The 12,424-nt window shown below is 39.0% G+C and overlaps 1 protein-coding gene across 1 annotated transcript in view; it reads right to left on the bottom strand.

The window, feature by feature from the left end:
• Nucleotides 1-12,424, bottom strand: part of GAN (gigaxonin) — a 58,511-nt gene that overhangs the window by 19,641 nt on the left and 26,446 nt on the right. The window contains exons 2-4 of the mRNA XM_032770604.2: nt 2,829-2,943; nt 1,199-1,549; nt 467-684 (exon numbers count right to left, since the gene is read on the bottom strand). Of these exons, the coding sequence (XP_032626495.1) occupies nt 467-684; nt 1,199-1,549; nt 2,829-2,943 (684 nt within the window). The remainder of the gene's footprint in view (nt 1-466; nt 685-1,198; nt 1,550-2,828; nt 2,944-12,424) is intronic.

Raw genomic sequence — 12,424 nt, 5'->3', positions numbered from 1 at the left:
CTATGGCAAGGAGTTCCACCGACTGACTGTGCATTGTGTGAATAATACTTCCTTCTGTTTGTTTTAAACCTGCTGCCTATTAATTTAATTTGGTGTCCCCTAGTTCATGAGTTAGGAAAAGGAGTAAATAACACTTCCTTATTTACTTTCTCCACATCAATCAAGATTTTATAGACTTCTATCATATCTCCCCCCTTAGTCATCTCTTTTCAAAGCTGAAAAGTCCCAGTCTTATTAATGTCTCCTCATACGGAAGCCATTCCATATCCGTAATCATTTTTGTTGCCCTTTTCTCAATCTTTTCCAATTCCAATATATCTTTTTTTGAGAAGTGGCGACCACATCTGCACACAGTATTCAAGATCTGCATATACCATGGATTTATAGAAAGGCAATAAGTTACCATCTGCTCACTAACTGCTTAAATAATACAAGTCATTTTGTCGGTAACGTACTGAATACTTACACTCTTTCTTCACCACCAACAGTCACTATACACTCGGAATAACCTCTGGGTTTGAAAGAAGCCAACATTGCCTCCCCCTGCTGTGGTGGAGTGAGTGGAATGTTGTTACATTCTTTGACAATCTCCCGTACCAGTGGTTCACTCATCATCTGTTCACGCAAATAAGTTGAATCTAATCCTGAAACCCACACTGCTGACATGACATCCTTCAGGTGAACCTAGAGAACCAGAAAAATTCAAAATTTCCAAAACAGTTTAAAAAACAAAATTTTGTTCACCATACTTAAGAATTCCCTTGGAGCTATATTCTAATGTGATGTATTTATTTTAATATCCAGAAAATACTGAAAAATATTTTATGGATAAAAACTTAATTTCTAAATAAAACTATTTTAGAAAGCACAGTTTAAGTTTCTATGTCTTGTGGCAAACAATGGTTACTTCCCCTCACCCAACAATAAGCTCATACATCAAACACACAAAGACTAACAACTGTGTTACTTCATTCAGTGTTTTTATCTGCAAACAAGGGGAGGATGCAGCTACAGTATAAGCAACACTTCAGCTCAACAGCCCCATCTACTTTCCATCTTTATATACAGTGTAATATTTAAATCCTAGAAATGCAAGAACACAGGAAAAATAAATTATCTGCACTGTATTCCCATCAGGTAATTTTATGTGAGCCCAATTTACTAAACAAACTAACTATGTAATTTAGTGCACGCTAACCTTTCTTAATTCTGAATCGTGGGAGATCCATCTAATTACTGCTTCAAATACATATCTTTCATTTCCAACATTCAGCTTTTCCAAGGATAGCACTTCTTTCAGTTTTTGGGGACTCAGTTCCAGGAACTCCTCTGTGCTGCTGACATCTCGGAAGTGAGTTTCCAGATACTCCGAGGCAAGGTAATAAACATGACGCAAACAATAGTGCAGTGCAAAGTCACGAATACCAATACAGTTCTCAGCAGCTATACAACCTTCTAAAAACTCACAGCAGAGGGTTTTAAGATCTGTAAGAAGCAGGAGATCAGCTGCCTGCAGAACATCTTGGATAGTGTCTTCATTTAGCCTGATCTGCAAGAGTTTATTGTAAAAAGTTACAACTACAATACACAATCTGATATAACTTTATAACTGATTCTTAGGGCTGGTCTACAGGATCACTTACGATAATGTAACTTACGTCACTTAGGGTGTGAAAAAGACAGCACCCTAAGCGACATAAGTTACAATCACCTAAGTACTGTCCACACCGTGTGGAGGTGGAGTAATTATGCCAACAGAAGAGTGCTCTCCTGTTGGCATAGCGTGTCTTCATCAGATGCGCTGCACCTGCGCCAATGTAGCACTTCAGAGTAGATCTGCCCTTAGTGGCTGAATAACGGAAATAACATGGGTGTAGAAGATGATTCGAAACTACCATGCAGAAGGATAAAGCCACTGCTGGTGGGCAACTTAACTGGGGAGAGGGTGGGTGCAAGCTGGGTAGAGGGCATCTGAAGGGATGTTTTGTCTGAAGGAACAATGAAATTGTTCAACTCATCTGGGAAAATGAACTATATTTTGCTGGTAGGACAAATCACCACACACAGAAAAGGGACAGTGCCCCAACTGCACTTTTTCCTTCTTTACTGTGGCTTTGATGATGAAACTATTTTCTTAAAAATGGTTTTAGCTAACTAAGAGCCAATGCCACCTGATGCCTGTTTGGAGACCTGTTTTGAAATTAATTCGGCAAGGTCAGTCTGGTTCCTGATGGACAAACCAAAAGCGGATTTTAATCTGTGTTTTGCTGGGAGTCTTAGTAGTGACTAGGGAGGACTGAATGGATGTGGAGAGAAAAACAAAACAAAACACTGTGTCAGCCTTAAATGGCTGGAGTTGATGGATACCAGTGGGGCAATGAGGTGGGAAGCTCGGACTGCCCAGATGGAAAATGTTCTGCGAAGGTCTTCAGCCTCCCAGGTTGCCAATCCAGACACCTTTCACAAGTACCAAATCACACATGCTTTAAAACTAACTCAGTGAAGAAACTAGTAAGGGGTTTTTTTGGTTGTTGGGTTTTTTTTTTTTCAAGTTTAACATTTATTGTTTAAAGTTTGTTTCTTGGGATACACGACATTAAGCAGAGCAAGAGAAGCACATCTGAAGTGCTTACAATCTATTTTTGGTTCATACCAGTAGCCTGCATTCTGGCGTATAGAAGTCATTTCATAGCAAAGACTCAAAGCACAAAGTTCACTATTGCTGCCTTTTTTGGATGACAGGATAAGACAAAAAGTGTGGGCTTATCTCTAACTGGTGCTGCGGAATTAGACAGTGAGAGATGCAATAATTCTGTTAAGCACCATACCTGCCCACTGAAGATGTAATCCAGTATTTCTCTCATGATTTCGACAGATATCCCTTCAAGTTCAATCTTATATGTAGATCCATCATCCTTTGGAGGATTATAGTTCAATTTTGTTCTGTGGGGAAAAACAGTAACTAATGAGTCTGCAGTATCTGGTTACCAAAACATCACGGGTAGTACTTCCTTGCAGAAGCTCTTAAAGCACGGTACCAGGATATTGTTAGAAGAAAGGATATCACAAAAATACCTACACAGATGCCTGAGCATTCCAACAGGTGTGGGGATCTGAATCTAGATGTAATGTATATAACAAACAGACTTTGTGCCAGCTATTTTGGGGAAATTAGGTTAATATAATTTAAGAGGCTAGTCCTATTAATCAGAATCATGATTATGGCTACATTTTAGTCACAGGAATTTTTAATAAAAGTAATGGACAGGTTACAGGCTGTAAACAAAAATTCATGGCCTGTGACCTGTCTATGACTTGTACTATATACCCTTGCAGAAACCCTCCTATTAATGAGATAATGCTGTTTAGAGGTTTCAGATCTAACCAAACGTACGACTGTCTAAACAGTGTCCTATTCCAGGCCATAGAAATGGTTAACCTGAAATCACTTTCTTCAGCCCAAATCCAAACAAGAACAGGGAAAAAAATCAATATTGAGAACACTGTATTTTTAGGGGATAGGGGATTATGTTTTTGAGAAAAAGTGCCAATATAAGAAGCCCAGAAAAAAAAAATTATATATATATTCATTCAGAACCATGAAAATGCACACTGAATATACCCCTTTCAACATTTACTCTATCCCCATATGCTATTCTGAGGACAACTGGAAACAATAAGACCACATTATTTATCCATTAGACAGGTTTATTTTATCAGTGAGCACAAAAATGTTAATAAATGTGATAGAGAGATAAAGTGGTCTTGAAATTTCTATTTGTTTTCAGTGCATGGGAAAAAAAAGTAGGTATAGGTATGGAGGCTGGGCTGTGCATAACTGTGAATTTCTATAATTTAATTTTAAAAGTAAGATTTTGAAATTGTTTAAATAGAGATGTTTCAGCAAGTAACTATACACGGCTGGTGGAAAAGCAGATACTTAATTACAATTCCCAGGACACTGATTTATTCTGAGTGTCTGAGTTGCATACCTGCTGCATAGTCACACATATCTAAGTGACTGGGGAGGCTGACAGTTATTAGCAGCAAACCAGCATGCAGAGATTTACATAATTAGTTTGGGTTGTTTCATTCTCTAATTTGGGACTAGGCAAAGATCTTTTCTCTGATTGGCTCCTATACAATACTCCGAACTTTGGAGCTGTTTGGCATCAACAGAGAAGCCTGCGTCAGCTTTTCTTATTTCAGCTAAAGGAAACAGAACACTAAGATTTGCATGCAAGACAACCCTTCCCCCTTCCCCCCCCAAAAAAACAAACACTCCAACATATCAAAACAGCAAAGAAAACATTATCAACCAATACAAAGGTAATGAGGGTAGGGAAGAAGGAGTGAAGTGGAGTTGTTTGTCCATTTCTCAACTCTGCCCTCCCCTTCCAGACCATCAAGTTTTTTCCCCACCAGAGCAGCTGTCCTATTTGTTATTACATTGTATGCCCTGGGAGTAAGTACAGCCTCTTGATCCAAATTCACCTTTGAAAACCATGCATGCAAAAGTATATTGCTGTTATCCTGGGGAGAAGAGCCCCGCTGACTGGAGAGGAGAGAAAGATTTCTATAAGAGGAAGAGTAGAAGAAAAATAAGGGAGAAAGGTTAAGAGGATTTTTTAAACTATTTTCTTAAACCATTTAATTTGCAACAGATCGGCAGGTTCGGCAGACTGTGGCTCCCACTGGCCGCGGTTCACTGTCCCAGGCCAATGGGGGTCGCGGGAAGTGGCGCAGGTGAGGGACGTGCTGGCCACGGCTTCCTGCCACCCACATTGACCTGGGACGGCAAACCGCGGCCAGTGGGACCTGCGGTCCACCGAACCTGCCGACGTGGCAGGTAAACAAACTGGCTCAGCCCGCCAGGGTCCTTACTCTGGTGAGCTGCGTGCCAGAGGTTGCCAACCCTGGGCTAAACCATGTTTGTGGTAGTGACTCAATCCTAAATTAGAAAGTGAGCTCTACTCAATACTAGTTAGAGGGATTTGAACATGCCAAGGCAATACTCCAGACTCCCCATCAATAAAAAGCATCGAAACCTCCTCTGCAGATTTAGGTACAAACCTACTCATGCCCAGGGCCGGCTCCAGGGTTTTTGTCACCCCAAGTGGCGGGGAGGGAAAAAAAAAAATAAGCCACAATTGTGATCAGTGACAGCTCCACCGCGCCGTTTTCTTCTTCGGCGGCACTTTGGCAGCAGGTTCTTCCATCCAAGAGAGACCCGCCACCGAAGAGCCCCCCTTCCCCTTGGCCGCCCCAAGCACCTGCTTGCTGAGTTGGTGCCTGGAGCCGGCCCTGCTCATGCCAAGACACAATGAAGGCTAAGTTGGTCTCATCCCAATTCAGGTCCCACATATGCATTTATGAGCCACCACAGCACCACCTCCCCACATTAACACTAATTAAGCCTTGTTTAATTTTACCATTAAAAAGCTAGACATTTGATAATGTGTCTGGATTTATAGCTATAACACTTTCCTTTCATCAAGCTTCAATTTTGCGCATGCAAAACTTTTTAGATCATATTATAAAACAGGTCAGACATAGAAACATGATGAAGCAGTTTAATGCCACCCACCCCCTCCTCCAAAATACATGTTACGATGAAAATAAGTAGGATTTATTTTTCAGGTCACACCCCGGCCCTTTGGCAGCACACATGGAAGCTATCAGTCTTCACCACACCCTGTAGAGAGTGCCAGCTTTCCAAATATTTTGCCTACGTACTTAGTTTTTAGGTGCTCTGAAAAGAATGAGCAATGTCAGATCCCAAGGCAAAATGATCCAGACAACAGCTCAGTGTAAAAAAAAAAAAAAAAGGGAGGGGAAGGAGAATTGTTTCGTTTTTGTTTTGTAAGGAGGATTGCATTTAATTTAAAGCTTTTCAGAGTACAGAAAAAGAAGTTTGGCCAAAAATTAGATAATTAAGTTTTTGCATAGTGTAGGAGGAACAAGACAATTCCTTCAAACAGCAGCCACAGAGACATAGCATTCAGCATGTTTTTCTAGCACCATCAGCATTTCCAAGTTAGGACCCCACTTCTATATGTCAGTGGAATTTTTTGCTTCATTTTACTGTGTTTTAAAGGCATTATGCTGGATCATGATTTCATTTGCCCCACTATAAATCTGATATTATTCTGCTGCAGTCAATGGATTTAGGATTTACAGCCAGTGTGGAGTAGAATCTGGCCCTCAATCTCCAGTCAAGTCTGAGGCCTTGTCTATAGTTGTGTTTTAGCGATCAGTAGCAACGTGGATTGATTTAAACCCTCATGTGGAAAGCCTTGGTTTAAATAATCATTTTAGTTAACTTTTCCATTAGTTCTGCAGTTATTTTCTAAAAAAAAAAAAGATGCACTCTCATTGGTTGATATAACTACTAAAACATGTTGATTTACAACTAAGCAGTGCCTTTATATTAGATTTAGTACACCTTTTTTGCTACCTAGGAGGGTATGCTATAACTATATACATTTATTTAAGCCATCATATATCGTATTATTTTCAAATTCTTATTAGCTGTACATTTTTAGTACGTTAGAAAATGGTGAATGATGGTGGAATCATAAATATTCATAACTTGAGAAATGAGCTAAGCAAAGCTTAGGGAGAGAGAGACTATAAAATAGGCACATGAGACGACTGGGATGAGCTCAATGGATGATCCCAATGATGGTGCATCTTGGAGTCAGAGGCTGGCTCCCAATGCCTGTGATGAGTCTTCCAGTCTCTTGCATCCAGTAGGACAGCCCATAGTTCCCCACAGGATCAAGCCCTTAATACAGTACATGACCTATTGTGACATACTTATAAAGCTTGATCTCTAATGTGAGATGTTTTCCCCTGAGTTTTCTTTATATAATAGAGAAGTAGCCTTTAACTTAAGTTTTTGCTAAAGGTTTATGGGGATTCAGCATATTTATTTAAATGTTTGAAGAGATAATAAATTAAAGCCTTAACATATTTTGTAATTCCGATTTTAACAACATTTTTTAAAAAGAAAAATTATAAATTTAAATAAAATAAAAAATATCCAATGTAAATAAATTAATTTTGATTTTTTTCCCCAAGAAAATCACTTTTTTTTTTTACGCACGCTTAACAGTGGACAGAAACTACTGTTGCTATTCCAATGCAAAACTCAAGCATTGACAAAGAAGCTACAATTTGCAACAGTTGAGTTCATCTTGGTACAAATTACAATTTCCCTGGTCTACGTTTGTGGTTTGTACCATTTAGCTGCACAGGTTGCTGGCCACTGATGGGAGAAACATAACTAAATCCAGCTTGAAAACTTTGTCCACCCTACAAAAAACCACAAACACGCTCATTAGTCACCAAGAGTGTATCTGAAAGTGTTGATCACAGCTTGTCTTGGTTTGAACTGTGATCAGAACCAATTCAAGTTGGGTATATTCTGCAGCATAGACAAGGCTTCAAGCACATCCTCTTATATTAGAAGCACATTTTAAAAATCCTTAACCTTTTTGTGACAACACATTTGTAAAGTGACCTGAACTATTCTAAAATAATCTTAAAAAAAAAAATACAAAAACCCATACAATATTATTCAACAGGTAACAGCTTAGCTAGTATAAAAAAATACTAGTCGTCATTATATCTCTCCGGTTAACTTTAACTTAGCATCTCGATTATAAAGCTTCAAGCCACATTCTCCTGCAGGTGCCACCTAAATTTGGTTTATATATAGCTCATGTTTCTTAACTTCCACTTCATAACAACTTGAAATTGAAAATAGCTTGCAGACTCTTACTAAAACATTTCCATATACATTAGGTATCATTTTGAAACTATGACTTGCCTACTTTGTCATCTCCACTTCTGTTCAAAGGACAACATTCCTGGAGTTTGGCTCTTAACCAAGAGCTGGGCCTTTGCCTTGCTAAGGAATACAAACTGTCTGCCAATTTGTTAACTCTGTTCTTAAACATCTTACCAACAGCTACTAGAAAGGAACAAGACCAACTATAGATTAGGGTTGCTAAATCTACACATTATAAAAAAAATATTAAAAATCATAGAATAATCAGGGCTGGACTAATCCCCAGACAGATATTTGCCCCAGATCCCTAAATAGCCCCCTCAAGGATTGAACTCATAACTCTGGATTTAACAGGCCAATGCACAAACCACTGAGCTATCCCTCACCCCAAGTCCCTGCTAACAATTTAGAACTTGTGACTTGATGAGATCATCATCATTGGAAAACATTATCCTTAATGAGTTACCAAAGAGAACTTTTTTTTCAGGTCTTTATACATTCCCATCACTATGGCACCTGAAAGAAGAAAGCAGCACAGTTTAGCCAACCTTTATAGCAATTGTAGGATGAAGCAGTGTAAATGAAAATCAATTATTTAAAAAAACAGTAAAACAGTGTGAAGATGGTAGCACAATCATGTCACTCCTTTGTAGATGTGAGAAGGCAGTCAGCTGGACAACTGAGATCTTGGGAGGCTATGAAGAAGGAAGATGAGACAGTCAAGGAGAAAAGAAGCTCAGATGAGGATTTCAGTAAAGGCAACGATGCATACAGCCAGCACTGCAGAGTGCAAACTCACTGGCACAAGATATTGGGTATGTCTGTGCAGCAAAGAAAAACCCATGCCAGCTGACTTGGGCTCCAGGCCAAGCCCGGAAGTCTACACAGCAGTGAAACAGCCACACAGCCAGAGTCAGCTGGCACTGGGTTTTTCTTTGTTGTACAGGCATACCCATTGAGGTCAAGACTTAGGATTCAAAAAAGGAGTATATTTTTGCAAAGATAGCTACAGTCACACTAGATAGGAGAAAATCGTAAAAGGTATAAACCCACATGCCTCAGGATTTAAACCTATCATTAACTATTTGGGATTAGGAACAGATTCCCCTTTTATTATTGCATAACTGTACACAATAGGGTTTCTTTCATTTTCCTCTACGGCATCTGGTACTTCCGAAGACAGGATACCAGACACTATAAGCCGGTGGTCTGATCCAGGATGACAATTTCTGGGTAGTGACAGGCTGATTTCCATAAATAGAAGTGTGGTAGAAAGAAAGTTTGAGATCAAGGAGAACGAACAGTGGAGGAAACAATTGGTTTGAACTGAAAAGAGAGCTAGAAGAGAGTTCTAATTTGACTCTCAATTGGTTTCTCAAATTTGTATTATCTTGTCCAAATAAAGAAACTAGTCTCTTTGTATGCGTAGAACAGGACACTGAAAACAAAATCAAGTTTATCAGTTCAATCTACTCTGCATCTAGGGCATTGCACAGATCTTCACCAGTTCCAGGGCTCTACTTTTTTAAGGACTTGAGCAGTAAATATATTTTTTTGGAATTTATTGTGTTTAGTATGAAAGATGACTGATTAGTAGACACTCATATTGTAGCGACCTCTGTCTCTTTAGAATTACAACTTTTTGTGTAAAATCAAAATGGGTTAGAGCCACAAAGGGATTTAGGCACTTAAGTCCAAAATTTAGATTCTTAAAACCCTGCATAGCTTATGTCCAATAGCCTAGACACAAAGGCCTTTACGTACCTAAATTTCAGCCAATGAGGCCTTCTTTGTATAGTCCTGCTTTAAGAAGCCCCTAATTAACATCTTTCTTATCAACCTTAGCATGAGCACTGTATACTCCATTACAACCTCATTTTATATATATCATTATGCTCCACCATACTCCCATCCAAATAAACACACTCTTAAAAGGCACTTCTCAGGAAGGCCAGACACACTGAGCTTCTAGGCCAAGCTATTTTTTGGGATCTGGTAAACCAAATGAAAGTTAGAAAGTTTTTCAGAAAGTCAACAACTCAGATACCTCTTAAACAACATGCTTGAAAATTTAACTCCACTTAAGTCAATAGGAATTTTTTCACTGACTTCAGTGGGGCCAGGATTTCTCTCAATTACTTTTAAAACAACTTTTGTGATTTATTCCTAACTTCCTAGAAAAATTCTACCCTAAGATGCAGTATGTGCCATTTCAGGGAGATTGGTAGAGAAGACTGAAGCTAAGGTGAAAACTAGCTTCCCACCCCTGGACTACAGCATGGCTTCAAACCCTGCACACTGAAGCATGTGTTACATCATGGTTTGTGTGTATGTAATTAAAAAGTAGATGAGCTGAAAGGAAGGGTGGGAGTTCAACTTTGGACTGAGGGTAAGCACAGGAAATTTCAATCCCTAAAGTTAGTTTTATCAGCACATGTCGGAAAAAACAGGGCCTTGTATCAAGAGTGCTTCTGCTACTTTAACTACAGCAGCATTTTGCATTAAATTACTTCATTGTTAATGTCACAGTCTCATTCAGTTAAGGCAGTGGTTCTCAAACTTTTGTACTGGTGACCCCTTTCACATAGCAGGCTTCTGAGTGCAACCTCCCTATAAATATATAAAAACATTTTTAATTTAACACCATTATAAATGCTGGAGGCAAAGCAGGGTTTGGGGTGGAGGCTGACAGCTCACGAACCCCCATGTAATAACCTCGCAATCCCCTGAGGGGTCCCTACCCCTAGTTTGAGAACCCTAGAGTTAAGGAGACTGTTTTCAAACAGAAATGTTTATGAAACATCTATAGAAATTTTGTAACTGCAGAGAGAAACTGAACAAATGGAAATGTAAACAAATAAAAGCAGAGAGAAGATTCCAGCACTCATGAGGAAAAAAGACAACACTTCTATTAGCCAATAAATGCTGTAAGACAAATGATACTGTGCCTGCTATATTATTTTCCTAATTAAAATCTTACATCAAAATCAGTCCTAGAATTTAAGAGTACTTGATTATTAAGTCCAGTGTTAAGCAATGCTTAGAACTAAATGACTAAAATGTCTTACTCACTGTATACATCTGTCTTCTCACAGACTCCACAACAACAAATCAAAACGCTGTAAATCAATAGTACTTAGGATAGAAGGAAACATGGAATTAATAATGTGACACAAAGCCTTTCACAGCTGACCTCCAATTCAAATCCAGTCCAATTAAACGTTGACAGAGAGGGGTTAACATCCTAAGGTTGTTGATTGTTAATAATGTGTATTACAGTAGTGCCTATGGGCCAATTAATAGGGCCCCATTGTACTAGGCACTGCACAAACAGAATAGTAATCAGTCCCTGCTCCTCAAAGCTTACAGTCTAAATAGACAAGACTGACACAAGATAAGAGGAGGAGTACAACACAGGCAGAGTGAACTGCGAAGGCAGCAAATATCTTGTTAGTTTCAAGCCTTGTTTTATTTAAGAGCATCCATGAGATGAGTTGGTCAAGTTTTGAATGGAAAAGTTTGCACATGACCAAAAATATATAAACAAACTACAGTGTTTGTTTGCCTGAAAGCTATTTCCATGCGTCTGGGGTTAGAGTTAATTTTAAATACATTGAAAAATACTGTGTGCTTATTTTTACATATACCAGATTATTGTACTGGAGACAAACCAAATCAGATTACTAGAGAAAAAGTAAGATGTGGTAATAGGTACATTACTAAATTAGGAGATTATTTAGTAATAGCACCATGTGCATACGTCTGCTGCAGCTAAGCACAGCAACAGTTTGAAAACGAAGGACAAAAACACGTTCATGCAGCTGAAAATCTAAATTTCATTTCAAATACAATACTTTACACTTCAAAACACTGACTGTATAATAAAGCTTATTTTATCTATAAAATATGACTTCAGAAAAATGTTCTTCGTTGACAATAATCCTCACAGGCATAAACACAGCAAGGTCTACCATAAAAGAAATGAACTGATTTGATCTTAAGAGAGGATCATTTTTAGTCTCCTAAACTATGTCTTCACTGCAGTCAACTCAGGTGCTTGGCACCCAGGTCAGCCTAGATCAGTTGTGAGTAGCCATAATGCACATCCGAAATCAAGTTACTGCATCCTCAGTGCTGCAATCACACATGTGTTGCTAGGTTTCTGGGTCATATCCCATGTGCTGCATGCAGTAAGCTGAGCTGCAGTATAATTTCCCCAGCAAATTGTGGAAGAACTTGTCTGTCCTTCTGAGTACATGGGAGCAATTGTGGGAAGGCACTGGACGACTATCAGCACTCAAGTGATTTATTCTTTGTCCTCAGTGCAAAGTGGGCCAGTTACTAACCTGAGTGAAAGTGGCACCTGGGCACTAACCTACATCCCCAGTCAGACTAGCTAGCCCAGAATTTAAAGCGTCACTAAACTCAGGTGAGAGGGTTGTGTGTGTGGACAAGTGGGGGCCAAGGGACAACACTCAATAACAGCCTGAATTAACTGCAATGAAGGTGTACCCAAGAGTTTAGCCCAGTGCAAACAGTGTTCTTTTTAATACACTATTACCCAGGTTAAGACAGATAATCTTTGCATGTTACCTACTGAATGTCACTTTAAAAAAAAAAAAAAAAAAA

Source organism: Chelonoidis abingdonii, chromosome 19 (assembly GCF_003597395.2).
Source record: "Chelonoidis abingdonii isolate Lonesome George chromosome 19, CheloAbing_2.0, whole genome shotgun sequence".
Classification (NCBI taxonomy): domain Eukaryota; kingdom Metazoa; phylum Chordata; order Testudines; family Testudinidae; genus Chelonoidis; species Chelonoidis abingdonii.
The sequence above is the reverse complement of the archived record's forward strand: the minus strand, read 5'-3'. Positions and strand labels throughout refer to the sequence as shown.